We start from the raw sequence: 18,204 nt of genomic DNA, 5'->3' as shown, positions 1-18,204 counted from the left end.
GGACATGATCAGTGATTGGGACAAATAATTAAGGCAGGATCTAAAGCTCCAATCTAAAGCTTTGGGTTTGGGTCTTAATATTATTCACGTATTCAACAGATACTTCTATGGCACTTACGTGCTCCAGACATTGTTCAAGGTGCTTCACAAGTATTAGTCAATCTTTTGTAATACTGTCAATGTTAGATATTCTAATTATTACTCTATTATTAACTCTACTTCACAGATAAGGAAACTGAGGGACCGAGAGATTATCTAACTTGCCCAAGGTCACACAGCTGGGAAGATCTGCCACTTACTAGCCAAGCACCTTTGAGCAGACCCTATGATCCCTTCTCAATCCTGTTTCCTCATCTTTTTTTTTTTTTTTTTTTTTAAGATTTTATTTATTCATGAGAGACACACAGAGGCAGAAACATAGGCAGAGGGAGAAGCAGGCTTCCTGTGGGGAGCCGGATGCAGGACTCCAGGATCCCGGGATCATGCCCTGAGCCACCCAGGTGCCCCTGTTGCTTTGTCTTTGAAATGGAGCCTCACCCCTCCCACTGGTCTCAGGCCATAGTTAACAGCTGTGGGGAGTGGGATGGCTGATGTGGGGCCCTGTTTTAACCCTGGCAATAACCTCAGCTCCTTCTGGGGCAGATGACATACACCTTGCCACCTGCAGCTCAGGTTCCAGCTTCAGCTTCCAGAACAGCAGGTTGCCACTCCTCCTCTTCCCAGCCTTTGGGAAGTGCTTGATTTGGGGAGCCTATTCCCCAGTCCTGGCCCTGCATGGGCAGTGTGGAGTGGACTGCTCCACCTCCCCATAGTCCCCAAACCAGCTCTGAGCTGCTCTAACAAGATAGTCTCATCTTTGAAGTCTTTCTCACTCACACAAGACTGACAAATTCACCTACAGAGCTGCTAATGCGATCAGTCTAATACATTAATTGGTCGACTTCTTAGCTGAATCAAGAGTGAGGCAAAAAGGGGCGGTGGAGAAGGGGGCTGGTGAAAAGAAAACATCTGGTTATATTTAATCTATGTTTAATGATTCTGCATAAGCAGTGTCTGTAATTTGTAACTCGCTGGAAAGCCAGTCATTAGAAAGTGTCAGTTCCATTTTTTATAAGGCTTGAGACTTAACCAGGGCAGTTGCCATTAATAGCAAACTCTATTAGATCTATATGTGGAAAATACTCATTAGGCCAGCGGGCGATAAATCAGACATCGCAGGATCTGAGAGTTACTCCTCGGGCTGCTTAGATCCTAATTTAGACCCAGCCTATCTGTATTGACGGCTGGCTCTCCGATGTTTAATAAGTAAACCTCGACGTGTCAGGTTATGATTAAACTGTCCTAGGAGGGCTGCAAGCAAATGAAACTGTCACATATACTTCCCTGGAGCCCAAACTTCTCATGACCTCAAAGCATCACGGAGTGAACTTTCCACTCATCCATATTAACGGCCCATACACTTACAAAGCCAGCCCAGCTCAGTGGTGATTATTCATCAAAAGGATCTGCTCCCCCGGGAGGTAGTGAGCTCTCAGTGGAAGCATTTAAACACAGATCAGATGAGATTCTTGCACAGATGACCTTCAAGTTGCTTTAAGCTCTAAGTTTACCTTAGTCTGAGATCTCTTTGCTCCTTACAGGACAGAGTGCAAATTCTGTAACCCTGTGTTCAAAGCTGTCCCAAAGGCCCCAGGCTACATTCTCAGTCCCCTCTGCCATCCCCACCCAGCCCCTGCATCCCACAGCCTCTCCCCACTGCTGGACAGTTGGATGTCCACACCCGTGCTGCTTACTCTCCGCCTTTCTTCCTTCTCTGCCTCTTAGGCTGAGGCCTAGCTGAAGGCCTGCGTAGCACAGAACCATCTCGCAAATCAACGCCACTTTGGCCAAACTGAGCCAGGGATGACAATAAGCAGCGGTGTGTGCTGGGGCCAGCTTCTACCTTCACACTGGTTGTTAAATATTCAGGAATTTGTGACCCATGGTAAACCCCTGGTGCCACAGAGTCAGCCATGGTGGAGATACTTAGATCATGGAACTTGCTGGCAAATGTTACAAAGCAAGGCTTTTCCTCTACAGAGAGCCAGTTTAGCAGCACACCAATGCAAATAAGCTTTATCTCCCTTTTGGAGTCCTGTTGAGTGGTGGAGGTTGGCTGGAGGTGGAGTTGCAAAGGCTTCTGCGGCTGAGACAGGAAAGTGTGCCGAGAGGGATCAGTGAGGTTGGCCGGATTGTGGGGAGAGGGGGGGAAAGGGCTGGGAAGTTGCCATTTCAAGCCCATGCCAGAACTGTCTCCTCTGAGTTCCCACATCATCCTCTGCCTTTACTACTTGGCACTCAGCATAAGCCATTTGGGGACACTTCTTATGCAGAAGTCAGTTATACGAATTTCACTTTTCATCAGCTTTGGAGTAAGAATTTCTCAGCTCTGCCACTTTCTAGCTGTGAGACCACGGAGAAGTTATTTAACCTTTCTGAGCCTGTTCCTTTAACTGCATAATACCTTTGTCTCATGCCTGCTGGTAACTAATTCGCAGAAAGGTAGGCCCAAGCCCTGAAGCCCTGAAGCCCTGATGGGCAGGGAGCTGCCTCCACAGAGTATGATGAGAATCCCCAAGCCCCTCCTTCCAGCCACTTCCCTCCCAGGATGTCTCACCTCCCTGGCCCACACTTCCCTTGGAGACACTACCTTGGTTGCAGAGGGCTCCGGAGAATCCAGGGAGGCACTCACAGATGCCGCTGATGTGATGGCAGGGCCCGCTGCTGTGCACGCAGAGTGGACAGGGCTGGGCGCAGCCATGGCCATAGAACCCAGGGGGGCAGACTGGGGATGAAGTGGAGACAGTGGTCAGCAGCCTCAGGGGCCCCAGTCAGCTTGGCTACCTGTCCTGTCCCACACAGGGATGAAGGGAGGCTCCTTAAGGGTATAGGGAGAACTGTCTCTACCCTGCACCTCTGAGGGCCTGTCCTCTGCAGAGAGGAGTGTGGTCTAGTCCTGTTTCCACTGAGGACCCTGGCTGGGCCCTGAACTTTGGGACAGAAAAGCCAGCACAGGAAGAGAAGGGGACTAGGAGGGAGGAACAGGATGGGGGCTGATTCCGTGAACCCAGCCCCTCTCAGGCCAGGTCTAGTTCCAACAGGGAAGGGGTGGGGAGGGTGAGCCATCTGTGGGGTGGGGGCTCAGCCTTACTTCTCTGGCATAAGGGTCCTCGGAAGCCAGGGGCACACTCGCAGCTCCCATCCTCTGGGGAGCAGGAGCCACCGTTCTCACAGCTGCAGGAGACAGAGCAGTTGGGACCCCAGCGACCAGGCGGACACATGCTGTCACAGCGGATGCCTGTGGGCCAGAGGTAGACTTGGGTTAGTGGTAAGAGGAGTGAAGGCAGAAGGAAGGATGATGGGAAGGGGCACTGTGCAGAATAAAGGGGTGGAGGTGAGCCCGGTGCATCTGGGAATGTAGAGGAAAACTCTAGTCCGGGCTTGGCTGGTCAGGGAGGGCTTCCAGGAAGAGGTGATGCCTGAAGTGAGTCTTCAGGGCCAAGAAGGAATTTACCAGATAAAGGAAACTGTGTGTGCAAAAAATGGGAGGCAAGAAGGAGAATCATGCCTTAAAAGAAAACATAGCATAGTGTAGCTGAACCACAAAGTACAAAATGAGGTATGGCAAGAGTTGAGATTGTAGGACCAAGAGAAGGGACCAGGTCATGAAGGGCCACCTTCACTTTTGACATCTTAGCTGGTATCCAAGGTTAAGCTTGAGAGAAACCAACTATGGGCAAGTGAACGCTGTTATGGGGCAGGGCTGAAGCAGCTGGGAGTGACCTACACACCCACTCATGTTAGCCCTGCAGCCACTGGTCCTATAGGTTCCAGCCACCCAGCCCCAGGGTGCAGGCTCAGACAATGGGTGGCGTCTTCTCAGATTCTTTGGACTACAGCCCCTCGGTGCCACGTGGATTTTAGGTCATATGTGCACACATGGATAAGATAGAAACTGACACTTTGCAAAATGACATTTTACTGTCACCGTATGTGATGCCCTCTGATGTTTTCTCTGCACTGCCATGTACTCTATTAAGAAAGAGGAAGAAGGATTAAATAGGCTTTCTGAGCTGAGATAGAGGAGAAATGTACTGAGGTGATTACAGCCCAAAGGCTAAGAAGGAATTTCAAAAGGCCTGAGGCTCTGGGGTGGGGTTTCCTCTCGGGCAGATACTTCCAATCTGACATGCATTAGGTGAGCGGGACACAGGAAACTGGCTTGGCTTTGGAAGGTGAACATCAGAGGCTCAGAGAAGAGCAGAATTAGTTTAAAAATCATGTCTGCCTTGTTATCGGGACAGGAAAGAGGAAGAAAGATGGAAGAAGACGCTTGGGCCCAGTGAAGAGAGCCAGCCCCAGCAGCAGCGGGAGAGCAGTGGGACCAATTTGGAGGCAGGTTGGAGTTGTACGAGCCCACCTGAGCCCGTGGGAAAGGGAAGGGGGGCTGAGCAGCCGGAGAGAGTGGCGAGGGAGGGGCTGCAACAGGCTCTGGTCATCCTCTAGTGCTTGTCTAGTCTGGCGCCCACATCCCCTCCCCGGGCTCCCTCCCTGTGACATCTCAATTCAGCAGCAGGGCCAGGGCTTCAGATGCCACTCTCCGGGAAATGAGGCCTCTTTGTGGAGGGAGGGAATCTGGCCTGCAGGCCTTGCCCCCCAGTGGAGGTATCTCTCGGGGCAGTTTCAGCTGCTCCAGGGGCTAACCCTGCACAAATCCCCTGGATTGAGCGGAGGAGAGCCTGGGGAAGCCAGAACCACGAAGCCGTTCAAAGCTTTGGATGCTGCTTCAACTTTCCCCTTCTCTAGAGACACAGAAGCTGTGACCTGCTCCAAGGAATACTTCTGTTGGAAAGCCAGGATCAGACTGCAGGCCAAGGGACTCCGCTGTCCCCGGAGGCACACTGGACTAGGGCAGACTCTGCTGCCTGACAGGGACCTCTGATCCCATCTGTGTCTCATGCTCTCTCTGTGGGCTGACCTAGGCACATGGGTCACACTGCTGTTCCCTACAACCCTCTGCAGACACCGCTGTGATTAGTAAAACACAACACGTGCAAAAGCCCCCTTGAATTCATGGCAGCTTGTTGCTATTGTGTGTTCTCCCAATTGACAGATATTAAAAGTACAGCTGCTGTCCCGTATGGGAACCTCAAAATATTTTCATGCCAAAAAGGGGTCCTCTTTCTTGGGGACTGAGAACCATGGCTGCAAGATGATTATGCAGATTGCAGGTGACAGCAGGGGCTCATGGTTCTTAGGATCTGGCAATTATTATATTCTAGGCCAGGTTCTGTGGGAGTAGGGACCCCTGTTGGAGGTTTTTACATGTCCTAAGGACTAAGAACTTAGACAGACTAAGACACTGGGACCAGAACTTAAGACACTGGGACCTGAGTGGGGAGAGGGGTCCAGGGTTTCTGCCTGCATAGAGTGCTCTAGTTCTACTGGAGTGGTCAAAGAAGCTGCCCCTTGGCCTGGTGGGAGGGTCACCCAACTACAACTTCTGAAGAGAGGCCTTATCTATGCCCTATTTTCCCAGTAGGTGAATAGGGATAGTAATCCCCCTCAGAGGTCCTTCCCTGTCTTATAGAATCTCCCTGCTTTCTTTTTCAGGACCCCCTAAACATCTACATTGATGGGTAAAGCTAGGCTAAGAATCTATGTATTGTGACCTCAGGTTCATGTCACAAGGCCAACAACTCAGTAACCCACATCCTTCAAGGTCTGGTTTGGATCCTCCTTCTCCAGGAAGCCTTTCTGGATGGCTGCTCAGGGATTCGAGCAGCTAGCTGATAGTGGCATACAGCTTTGTCCCTGCCTATTATTTGAATGTTTCATGCATAAGTCTTGTCTCCCCTGCCAGCAATTTGAAGACAGGGAGCATGGCTTATTGATGACCCTCCTTTGGACAGGATGGATTTGGTGCTCCTAGTGGACAGGATGCCATCCTGGTTATTTTTGTGCCCCTAGTGCCTAGGCACTAGGGACACTAGTTGGTGTCCAGGGACTAGTGCTGTTACTGAGTTTTGCTATTTACTGCTGGGCCTGACACAGTGCTGGGTACACAGTAGTTGCCAACTAAGGACTTGGTGGTTGCTTGGGTCAATAAATGCTAATCGAACAAATAGATGGCTCCTTCTTGCAAAATGATCTCACGTCCCCATCCTATTGACACTAATGCCCTGAGACCTTGGACAACTTCCTTTCCTCAACTGTAGTCTGAGGAGGTTAGAGTAGATTACCTTGGAGGTTCCTTCATTTTAAGGGGAAAAACCATATATGAGTATAGCCCAGCTTCTTTAAATTTACTTCAATAAACATTTATTAGACTGCTGCTTGACAGGGACCTCTGATCCCATCTCTGTCTCACGCTCTCTCTGTGGCCTGACCCAGGCACATGGGTCACACTGCTGTTCCCTACAACCCTCTGCAGGGTTGAAGGGAACCCTCAACCTGAAGAGAGGCCTTATCTATGCCCTGTTTTCCTATGTACTATGTACAGGGCAAGGTGAATTAGACATGATGGCACTTGCTGAAGTCTGAGGCTTATGTGGGCAAGGGGAGAATTTAGGGCAGAGCAAAACTGGTGTTGAGCTAAGGCATGAGCAATACGCCAAGAGCTAGGAAGTCAGGGGTGGACTTCTTGGGGCAGGGATAGGTGGGGAGAGCTCACCAAGTGGGAGTCCGAGGCCTATATCTTGTCGCCTCCTTTTCCCTCCTTGGTCCCCTTTTCCACGACAAACCTCAGGACATCAATCACTCCTTTGAAAAGGCTTCAGCACCATATATGGGAAAATTAGCTTTACATTAGAACAGCAGAGGCCTTGCTGAAAAGTTGTCCATCAAAGACAGAATTTTTAAGCACCAGATATCATTAAAATCTTATCGACTCACTTGAAATTAAGGCAATGAAAAATTAAAGTGGATTTCCACTTGGCTCCAGCTAGGGATCTGGGGTACCAGTGACTACTAGAGTGGGGCCTCACTCTGTTCCATGGGGCAGGTCAGGGGAGCCAAGTCAGAGATGCTATAGAGGAAGCCATGTCCCTGGCTTTCTGCTGCTCAGACGCTTTCTGGTTGTGGAAAACAGAGGCTGCTGAGCGACCTGGTGTGAATGATTATTTCAAGACCTACACTGCCAGTAATGCCTGTATCTCTCTTTCTCTATCCACCACTGAGCACATTCACACAGCATAGCATTATTAAGCACTTCCTGTATTCATGGGCTACATTTCTTGAGCACAGCACCATGCACTGTTAGCATTTACAGGTATTAACTCATTTAAACTTCAAAATGACCCTGTAGTTGTGAGGATTACAATTATCTGCATTTTATGGATGGAGAATTCAGGCCCTGAGAGGTTAAAGGGCTTGCCCAAGGTCACAAACCCAGGCAGCCTGGCTCTAGCTCTGGGTTCTCTCTCTCTCTCTCTCTCTCTCTTAAAAAGATTTTATTTATTTACTCATAAGAGACACACAGAGAAAGGCAGAGACATAGGCGGAGGGAGAAGCAGGCTCCCTGCAGAGAGCCCGATGCGAGACTTGATCCCAGGACCCTGGGATCATGACCTGAGCCAAAGGCAGATGCTCAACCACTGAGCCACCCAGGTGCCCCTAGATCTGTGTTCTTAACCACCATGTCATCTGTCTCTCACTGGGTGGCAGGTGGTGGACACAGTGGTGAGCAAGGCTCTGCCTCCAGAGAGCTGATGGTCTAATTGGGGAGGCAGATAATAAATACTCAAATGAGACTTCAGTGCCAATTGAGGTAAGTATGGCAAAAAGAAGAGTGTAGGATATTATGAGAATTAATAAGACGTACATAGTCTTGGTTATGTTGTAATGGAGAGAGGGCATTATCAGGTGCAGAGAAAAGGAAAGAGCAACCCACGCAGAGGGAATGCATGTACAAAATGCCTGAGGTCAGGAAGGTGGTTGGCCCAGGTGGCTGCAGTGTAGTGAGTGATGGGAAGGGGCAAAAGGTGGCAGAGTTGGGTGGCGGCCAGGTCATATAGACCCTGTGGATTTTCAACAAGTGTCATGGGAAGCCACTGAGGCACCTGGAGCAGGACTCCTCCTGTGAACGGAGCTGGGTTTTGAGAAGTTCACTGTGGCCACCATATGCAGAATGGATATAGCTGGGCAAGAGGGGAGAAGGCCCAGAGACCAAGTAGGAGGCCATGGCAGGGCCAGCTGAGAGATGGTGCTTAGAGGACCACAGTGGTGGCAGTGGGATTTTCCCTGTGTTTGGGAGGCATGCTGATGGACACATATAGGGGCCCAGGAGTGTGACTCTGGGCTAAGCAGGAAGTCCCCATCCCTGACTCTACCATATCCTTTGTGAACACAGATTAAGCACCTACACCCACTGTGTGTCAGCCTTTGTCTGATTTCTTACTGGTATATTCCTAGCCTTTAGGACAAAGCCTGCACATAACAGGTGTTCAATAACTTGTTTGCTTGAAATGAATGGAGAACAAAGGCCCAGAAGAGAGAAGGGACAGGTGCATATGTAAGGAGCAAGAAGAATATGTGAAAGAGAAAGAACAGTCAAGAGAAGTAGAACACCAGGGACCTGGTTTCACAGGTGGGGTGGGGGTGGTTACCTGTCCATCCAGCCAGGCAGCAGCAGTGGCCCGTGACCGGATCGCAGCCATCCGCATGGCTGCAGTCACAGCGCTCACTGCAGTTCAGCCCGAATGTGCCATCCTGTGTAGGGAAGGAGAGAAATGATCAGACCCAGACACCCAGAGGTTCACACGCTTCTGTTGGATTTTGATGACAACCTGAGCCAGTGTCCTGAGGGGATAGAGAGAGACTGTGGCCGGAGCACAGCTGGAGCACTTTTTATTTATGACTGTGCTCAACATGGCCACAAGGCCACTCCAAATAATTCTTTGGTTGTGTTAATAGGAGTATGGGGTTTGGAGGAAGGTGGTGACGGTCCTGCCCTACTTCTCGGTGGTCAAGCTCGAAGGGCTGTAGTTAGTGATTGTAAGCTAAAACTGCAGGTGAGAATGCACTTTGCAAATCATAATACATTGATCACAGGTAGAGAATGACTGGTTTATTCTTCATTTCTAGGCAAGACAGTGGCACTCAACATTTGTTGCGTGCTCATTAGGTATCAAGAACCTTTTGTTACTCATATTTCTTAATCCCCACAGCATATCTATGGGATGGTTCCATTATATTCACAATTAAAGGATGAGAAATCGGGTCAAGATCACATAGTTAGGAAGTGGCAAAGTCCACATTTGAACCCAGGACTGCAGGCCTCATTCAACAATATCACATATTGGTTGGTTGAACTTAACTGTATCTTAGACTAAAATCCAGTGATTAAGTCTCGGTGGTTATCACTGAATAGTGCTTGGTTTTGTCCTCTCATACCCTGATCATAAAATTATTGAGGAACAGCAACTCTGAGGGGCAGTAGGGCTGTCCTGTAGCATCATGCTGAGGATTCTGAGGCTGCACTGGGCTCAGGTCAACATGCCAGGGTCAGTTAAGAATGTTAACCAAGTGCAGCAAGGGGGAAGTGACATGGAGGCACTATACCTGCCCGATATTTGCCATTCTATAGATGAAAGGGCTGAGGGCCAAAGTTGGACAGTGTCCACAGAGGTCAGAACTTGGGCTGAGACCTGGATCTAAGGGTCCCACCATCTGGGCCAGTGCTCTTCTGTGCACGCCTCTGAAGACAGATTAACCACAGGGCAAGGGTGAGGGGGGTGCTGGGCCTGCCCGCCCTTCCCAGCCGTGGGCACTCACGGGACAGGGCAGTTCGCAGGTGTCTCCGAGCCAGCCGGGGGTGCAGGAACAGGAGCCATCTGTGGGGCTACAGGCTGCCCCATTGGCACAGGCGCAGCTCTCATTGCAATTCAGGCCCCACGTCCCGCTGGGACACGGCAGGGTGCAGTCCAGGCCTTGCCACCCTGAGGGGAGGGAAAGGCTCTGTCACTTCTCCATCGGGGCTGGGCACGGCTTTCTGCCTACCCCCCAGCTCGGTACCTGCCACCTAAACCACTGCTTTTCTGATCACTGGGTTGGAACACACATTCCACCTGCTACTCAGAAACACGGCACAGCGGTTAGGAGACCTAGGGCCAGACCCCAGGGCTCCTGCCTCCCCTCAACTGCTCTCACTGTGGGTGCATGACCCCGCCTAGGACGGGGAGCCAGCTGAGATGCAGAGGGCTAACTCAGCCCAGGATAGAATCAGGTGGCTTATTTTAGGGCCCTTTGCTTGCAAGACAGGCTGGTTTTCCATTCTGAGGCTGGTCATCGGCCTGTTTGCTCTCAGATCCATTCCTCTGCTTCCCCAGCTCTGAGTTACGGGGGGCTGATCCCTGCAACTGCATATACCAGGCTTCCCCTTCAGCTGGCTCCCAGGTGGGCTTCATAATGGGAGACCTAGCTCACAGACCGCAGGTGGGGAGTAGAAGTGATGCCTGGTCCCTCCTCTGCTTTGTCTGCCTCCCGCCTGGCCCCTGATGGTGGCAATGGCTGGGTCTCCCCTGTATTCGCTGCTGTCATGCAGCCCCTCTATCCACATCCCCGCTCCCACCTGGTGGCCCTCTGGAACCCCATTTCCTCCATTTGTCCCTCCCACCCTAGGCAGGAGCAGTGGCAGCTCCTCCCTCAGCTGCTAATCTCTGGTTTGCTCACTTTCCCCCCAGTGATTCTGATGCCATTATAACTAATCCCCTCTATTATATCTCTGCTATTGAAGTCCCCGGCCTGGGTCTCCTTGGCTGGGACCTGACATATAAGCTCCCTGAACCTGCATGGGGGTAGATGAGGCAGGAACAGCCCGGGCAGCTCAGCGGGCAGCCCACCCAGGGAAGTGTGCACATCTGAGGGCATGGGATTGGGCAGAAGGCACATCACCTTCCTTGCAGGTGCAAGAACCATCCACTGGGGAGCAGGTGCCACCATTGTGACAGGTACAGACCGATGAGCAGTTGGGGCCGTAGGTCCCTGCAGCACATGGAACCGCACAGACCTCTCCCTGGAAAAGAAGGAGGTAAATTTTAGATCAGAGGTTGTCCCATGCTGGGGGGCTATGGAAGGCAGAGTAATGCCCTCCCCTCCAGCCCCCACAAAAGATATCCATGTTCTAATCCCTAGAACCAGTGAATATGTTCCCTTACATGGCAAAAGGGACTCTGCAGATGTGACTAAGGACCTTGAGATGCGGAGAGTATTCTAGATTACACAGGTGGACCCAATCTAATCACAATGAGTCCTTAAAAGTAGAAGATGACTAAAGACGGTTGGAGAGATCGGCTATAAGAAGTCCTCCACCTGCCTGTGTTGACCTTGAAGACAGAGGAAGGGGACCACAGCCGAGGAATGTAGTGGCCTCTGAATGGTAGGATCAATCCTCATTTTAGAGCCAGCAAGAACATGGGACCTCGGTCCTACAACCCTGGGAACTGAATTCCGCCAATGCCCTGAATGAACAGGAAGTGGATTCTCCCCTGGATCCTCCAGAAAGGAACAGAGCCTGCAGACTTTGACTTTAGTTTTATGAGACCCAGATCTGACCTACAGAACTGTAAGGTAATAAATCTGTGTTGCCTTAAGCCACTCAATGTGTAGTTTGTCATGGCAGTGATAGGAAACGAATGCAGTAATTGTCACCAGTCAGGGGAGGGGTTTCCAAACTACAGCTCCAGATGGGCAAAGCCCCTCAGAACTTGGTCTCTGGGTCTGTATAGGGCACGGCAGCACAGAATGTAACCCCTTGCCTCTCAGTATTATTTGACTCTCTTACAACCCCATAACACAGGTAATAATACTCTATCCCCATCTACTTGAACCTCAGAGATGTTAAATCTAGGTAGTCATAGTCAATGTTTACTGAGCGCATTCTCAATGTCAGGAGCACGCATCATCACATTAATCCTCATAATACTCGCCAGAGGTGATTGCCTCAGCATTATACCCATTTTATAGGTAAAGCAATTGTATAGAGAAGTTGGGTACCTCAGCCCAGGCCTCCATAGGTGGGCTATTTCTTCCAGTGAAGGATACAGAGTGGGGGCACATTACAGGGCAATGGGGACTTTGGAGGCTTGAGGGGTGGGACCATTCAATTCCCCAGAGAAGAACGAGGTAAAGGCAATCCAGGTGAGAAGAGTGTGACAAGAGTGCAGAGGAGCATGAGAGCTGAGAATATTCTAAGGGTAGCTGGGGGAGGAGTCCGTGCAGGGAGAGGTGAGGGGGCTATTTAGAGGGGAGCTGAGAGCCTTGAATGCCAGGTAAGGGGGCTTGGGCTTTCTTCCGTGAGCCCCCCAGGACATGCCTTCTCTACTCAGGAGCCCATTATAGGGCTATTTGCTCTGAGCATGTCATTGCTAGACGTTGAAGTCCTTCACCAGAAGGCTCCATGGTTCCACTCTAGTCTCTGCTGGTCACTGGCAGGCCCTCATCAGCTGGAGTCTGCAGTACTCCCATTACCAGAAAACTCTAATTTTTCTAAGACTATAAATAGCCCCTAGGAATAGATTTAAGCTCTGAGGGCCTTGGCCAGCGTGCAAATTGCAGGCACAGCTTATGAGTTTCTCTGCATGAGTTTACTTTAAGGGACAAGGGTTTCTCTCCCGGTCTCCTCATTAGCGGCCCCAGCCCCAGTCCTCCCGGGGGGCCTCCAGGGGCCTGTGAGCCTGGTTGTGGGCCTGCTGACGGGGCTCCGAGAAGGCTCTTCGTCCTGGCCCTACTCCAGGAGGCAAGATGCAGAGTGCCCAGCTTGAAATATCTGCCCCCTGCCCCCGAAGGCTGCACCCAGGCACTAATTTTCTCCCAGCAAAACCCATGCAGGAATATTGACAGCTTGAGGATGCCAGGCTGAGAGGACTTTCTGCTTCCTAGAGAAGGAAATGGAGACTCAGAGCCTCATCCAGCGCCCCCTAGGGCACTAGTGAGGATGAAGGAGAAGATAGTGAGGGAGGAGTGAGAATCAGATCTTCCTTCCAGACGCGTGGCAGGGCCCAGTGGTTACAGAATGGACTCTGGTGCCATCCTGCTTCCACCGCTTACTCACTGCGTGACCATGCACAATTTACTAAACCACTCTGGGACTGAGTTCCTGCATCTGTGAAATGGGAAAAATGACATCCCTACCTCGTACGATTGTTAAATTATATTTGAAGTAGATAGAACTGTGCCTGGAAGGTAGAGAGTGCTGTAAAAGCTGTTACGACTGCAAGGAAATATCTCTGTGCAAGGAATACACGAAGCTCTCCAAGGTTTTGGCAGAAGGCAGTTCTGGAGGAGGGATCCCTCTCTCACTCAATGAACAATGCCAGGCCCTGTGCAGTAGAGGATAGCTGGTGCTCATGGAGGGCAGGGATCCTAGCTTCATGCCCCCAAGGTCACCTGCTCCCTCCCACCTTCTGGTTCCCCTCCTCACAGTTGAAACAGGCCAGAAATTTCATCACCACACACCAGGGGCATGGTCTTAGGGGACAGAATGACCGTTCCCTGTGGGGCTACCATGTGCCAGGAGCTCCTCCACTTTCGATTTGTTAGCTCCTAAGAGCAAAAAGTCCACTTAGGGAAGAGAGCAGTTTCTCAAGTGCAGAGTTCGCTGAAGGACCATGAGCCTGGTAGGGCAAATCCTGAGCACTCCCCTTCCTCCACCCCGCTGTCCTGACTCCTACCTGCTTCAACTCCTCAAGAAGCACAAGTACTAGCTGTTAAACCTTTTGTCCCACTCCCTACGTCTGGCCACTGATGTGAGCAGCAGGCCTGGTCTATTGTTGATTGGCTGTCTCTTGATTGACGTTCACAGCAAGCCAATAGTCAGCCTAACTTCTCGGATTTAGACTAACAGCTCTGCCCACCTCCCCGGCATCCCCCTGGCCAAGGTGGTGGAGTGATTCCCAAGGTGCCCCAGGTATCAACTCCCAACACACAGGCCATTCTCTCCCCCGTACACATCCCCCAATCTGGGCTTTAATCATGATGGCCTGTGAGGAGTCTGAGTCTACAGAAGTCAGTCTTTGTGTCTACACACACTTAGATAGTCAGTGTATACACCTATGAGTGTGTGTGTGTGTGTGTGTGTGTGTGTGTGTCTAGGGGTATCTGTTTACCTGCCCGTGTGGATTTGGGTAGAAGTTTGTGACTCCTTCGTCATCTTCCCCTCCTGCTGTGTTCCCTCCCCAGGCCTGCTCTGGTGGCGATGGGTGCACACACAGCCACCACCCTCTGAGCACCCTGGGGATCCTGGTGGGCTCATGTGCCTGCCTCTGCCCTGGGCTGGTGGTGAGCTCAAGGAGGCAGGAATATGATTTTATTCATGTCTAGATTCTCAGGGCTTGAGACCCTGTTGGTACATAATGGGCCCTCAATAAAGGTTGTTTAATTGAAATGAGATGTTTGTATGTACACGCTGGCTTCTACTGCTTCTACTGTGGACAACCAGAAAGACTGGGCACTTCCCATATGCTTTCTCTCTCATGCCAGGCAATTCAATGACTGTTCGCTGCATGGGACCAACTCTGAGCCAGCCCTGGTAGTGTGCTCCAGGGGCACGCAGGATGCTGAGACCCAGTCTCTGCCCTCGGGCAGTTCCCAGGCTGTGTCAGCACAGGCACACACCCGCCGGCCTCCAGATGTGTATCTGTCCATGGATTTGCTGTCTGCTCCCCTAGGTAGACTAGAGATTCAGGAGAACAAGGATCTTATCTGAGTTGCCCCAGCATCTGTAGCTCAGGCCCTGGCATAGACTACAGGGATTCCACAGTGTTGAATAGACGGGTGAGGGGCCCTGGCGGGCCTACGTTGGGTGGCGTCCATCACACACAGGAAGCAGAATATTGTCTGGTCTCAGACTGGGTCCTATGCTATCACACTGACTCTAGGCCGCTCTGGGGGCGCTCATGAACAGGGAGAGCCAGGCCAGATCCTGGTCTAAAGTTCCAAGCCACACCCTGGCCCAAACCCTGCCTGGCCAGGCTGAGGGTGAGAAGTCCAGCTGGAAAATTAGCCTGTGGGCCTCCAGGGCACCCACTCAGGGAGATAAGACCCTCTGAGCTGAACAGAAAGGTAGAGATGATCAAGCCCATAGCTTTCATGAAAAGGAGACTGAAAGCCAGAGAGCCATGACCTGAGACCCGTAGGCCAGTGCTCCCTAGGGGACAGGCTGTGGGGCCGGGTCTTGTCTGCTTCCCACCCCCCCGCTCTGGCCCAGACCAGCCCTGAATTCACATCTGTTGGTCTTTTCACACTCTGGGGAAAAGGACAGGACAACAGGCCTGGCTTGTGAGCTCACATCAGAGTGAAGCTGGGGAGTTTGCATTTGGCATCTCCTGTGCCTCACATAGCTTAGCGCTTGGTACCCTCAGTCCCTCAGCAAGGAGCACCCTAGGGCCCTGTACTGAGGCTGTTCCCCAAGATCTCCATCCAGCACATGTCTCACTGATGGACTTGTGTTCGTGTTGGGTAATATACAGGCCTTAGTTTCCTTTTTGATTATATGTGGTTATTAAAATCAATCCATCTCCCTAACTTTTCGACACCATGGACCCTTGGGAGTATCCTCCCTCCACAAAACCCTCTGAATCTGAAAGACACTGCTGACACTTTGTGCTGATGTCTAAGGCCACTCACGTATTGAATAGGTGCAATTTGGCCAGTGACCACATGCCATGTGACTCTGGTGGCAGCATCTTGTCACCCAACCATGACCTAGAAATTCCAATGATGTCACCTACAACCAATCAGAGCTTCTAGTGAGTGCACACTAACCTGAGATATCACGTAGAGTTAATTCTAATTAAAAGCAAAAGAAAAACCTTGGTGCTTTAGTTAGCTTCATCACAGGCAATGGGAGGTTGCCTGTAGGCTCTGTGAAACGTTCAAAACCTCTCCTGGCAACCTGCTACAGCCTTTGCAAAATGTCTAGCTGGGAACCACTGGCTGGGTTGTCTCTAAGGGCCCTTCAGCAATGACTCTCTGAACATCTCGCCTGCAGTAGGGGTCTTAACCCAAAGGAGGGAGGGATGGTAGGAATGGTGGCCCAGGGCTGTGGAGTCCTCCTGGGGCTCCAAGAATCACACCAGCTAGGTGGCTGCCTCCTCTGCTAATGCATAGCCTGAACCTGACCATATACCATTCAACATTGGGGGGACAGCCCATTGTACCAGAGCTGGGAGGACTTAGGGAATCCCTTGGTAAGGACACTGAGGCCAAGAGAGGGGAAGCGACCTGCCCAAGGCCATACAACTCAATGCCAGGCAGGGAGGGGCTTGGACCTTGAATCTCTTGGCTCCCATTTCAGGCACAGGATCCTAACAGCCTAGATGGAGTGAAACTCTCAGAGAGCCTATGCTGCTCTGCTCATACTGACAGCACACTCACCACGGGCGCCCACGGCGCCCACAAGACATGACCCTGACCTTGAGGAAGGGCTGCTTGCTGAGGCCCAGATGCTTTGAGCCTTTCTCAACACCTGGAAGTTGATGCCTGAGTATTCTTACATTCTTATGCATCCCCATCTCTCCATCTCCCCTCCACACAGCCCATATCCCACAGCCCCAGGAAGGGAGCCCTCCCATCGGGGCAAGTCCTTGAGGTTCCAGCTTCCACTGGGGGAAGCCTGCCGGGTCTGCTCAGCATCTCCACTCTGTGAATGGAGGATGGATGTAAACACCTCCTCCCACCCAAAGGCCTGTTAATTATAGATGCAGCATTGGCTATTAACATCTTGAACTTGATTTGAAAGAGCTACTGCCCGAATGGAACCCCTGGAGCTGGTCCTGCTAAAGAGATGCAAATCTCCCCTACACTTTCCACCTGCCTTCTTGCACAACGTGGCAGCAGAGGCCCGGACCCCAGTGGGTAATGAGCTATATGTTCTATTAAATTTGTTTCAAATGCTGTTTATTGAATTTTCTCCCCTGCAATATGCTGCTTTGTAGTTTGGCCCTGTTTGGGAAAATTAATCAGCAGCTGGGCTTCTTGTGGATCATCCATTTTCCTTGCAATGGGCCAGAGGTTAATGAGTATTTTTTGGAGTGGGAGGAGGAGGAGGATGGAAAGCGGTTGACCCTCCCTCTCACAAAAGAGGGAGGCAATGTTGCAAGTTCATCTCTGGGTCTCCTTAAATATGTGGGTAGGAGGCAGTGTAAACAGAGTGGAACTGGGTTCTCTAGACCCAGGCCAGGGTGGTGGGTATGCTCCCTATGGGAGCTTAGCATTGAGGACTCTGGGACAGCCAGCCAGGGAAGCCATCCTGACCCACATGCCCTCTTGTTGGAGAAGTATAGATGGTCCTATACTTCTCTCTAAAGACAAGGCCCTGCATCTGGGGTCAGGATACATGGCAGTAAGTGAGGCAGAAGCACTGGCTCATGGTGATGCGGCCTCACACATCCCATCCATTCAGTCCACAGACCTTTGCTGAACATCTACTATAGTCCAGGCACCGTGACAGGCCCTGGGTCTCACCAATAGCTACACCAGACTAGATGTGACCTAAGGTCCTATTCAACATCCACCATGTTCTTGAACCTCCCCCTGCCGTCCTGCGTCCAGAGCAGGGGTCCCTGTCACCTGCCCCTCTGCGGCACAACAATTGTAATGAATTAAAAAAAAAAATCAGCTCTCATTCACCGGATTGTAAGTTCCATGAGGGTAGGGACTGGGCCTGTCTTATTCAGCCCTATGGCCCCAGCCCCAGAGCCTCGCCCACACTCGGTGCACATGTACTGACTTAGTTCAGTCATTTTGGAAATGTTTTTCAAGCACGAGTATATGAGGCTGTGGCATGAGAAGGACACAGGCTAGTCCCTTCCCTAACTTCCTGTCGCCATTCTGCCTTCCATGGCCTCCCGGATCTTCTGATTGCTTCTGTTCCTCTCTCTACCCTACTAATCCTGGAGGTTCAGGGTCACCAGTGCAGGCTGATTTTGGTGTCCAACGTCACGTCAATGCGGGCAGCACACATGCGGAGTATGCTTTGTTCTTTACAAAGCCCCCTGCCAGGCAGGTGTCTGCTCCTTGCCAAGCAGAGTGCCAGCCCTGGGCTGCTGGCTCTCCCTCTGCCCACCCTTCTCTGTCACCACCACTCCCAGCTCCCAGACTCTGGCAGTGGGACTCCCAGATAGGGAGCCTCATTTATGATTTTCCAGAAAGAAAGAATGACACATG

At 51.3% G+C, this 18,204-nt stretch overlaps 1 protein-coding gene across 6 annotated transcripts in view; it reads right to left on the bottom strand.

Annotated features, from left to right (window-relative positions):
- The window catches only part of MEGF11 (multiple EGF like domains 11), a 219,155-nt gene that overhangs the window by 21,774 nt on the left and 179,177 nt on the right, over positions 1 to 18,204 (bottom strand). For all 6 annotated transcript variants that reach the window (XM_041744100.1, XM_041744104.1, XM_041744101.1 and 3 more), the window contains exons 10-14: positions 10,933 to 11,053; positions 9,814 to 9,977; positions 8,646 to 8,748; positions 3,191 to 3,337; positions 2,690 to 2,824 (exon numbers count right to left, since the gene is read on the bottom strand). In XM_041744100.1, the coding sequence (XP_041600034.1) occupies positions 2,690 to 2,824; positions 3,191 to 3,337; positions 8,646 to 8,748; positions 9,814 to 9,977; positions 10,933 to 11,053 (670 nt within the window). The remainder of the gene's footprint in view (positions 1 to 2,689; positions 2,825 to 3,190; positions 3,338 to 8,645; positions 8,749 to 9,813; positions 9,978 to 10,932; positions 11,054 to 18,204) is intronic.

The sequence above is a fragment of the Vulpes lagopus genome, chromosome 2 (assembly GCF_018345385.1).
Source record: "Vulpes lagopus strain Blue_001 chromosome 2, ASM1834538v1, whole genome shotgun sequence".
Classification (NCBI taxonomy): domain Eukaryota; kingdom Metazoa; phylum Chordata; class Mammalia; order Carnivora; family Canidae; genus Vulpes; species Vulpes lagopus.
Note: the sequence above shows the minus strand (reverse complement) of the source record. Positions and strands in the feature narration are given on the sequence as shown.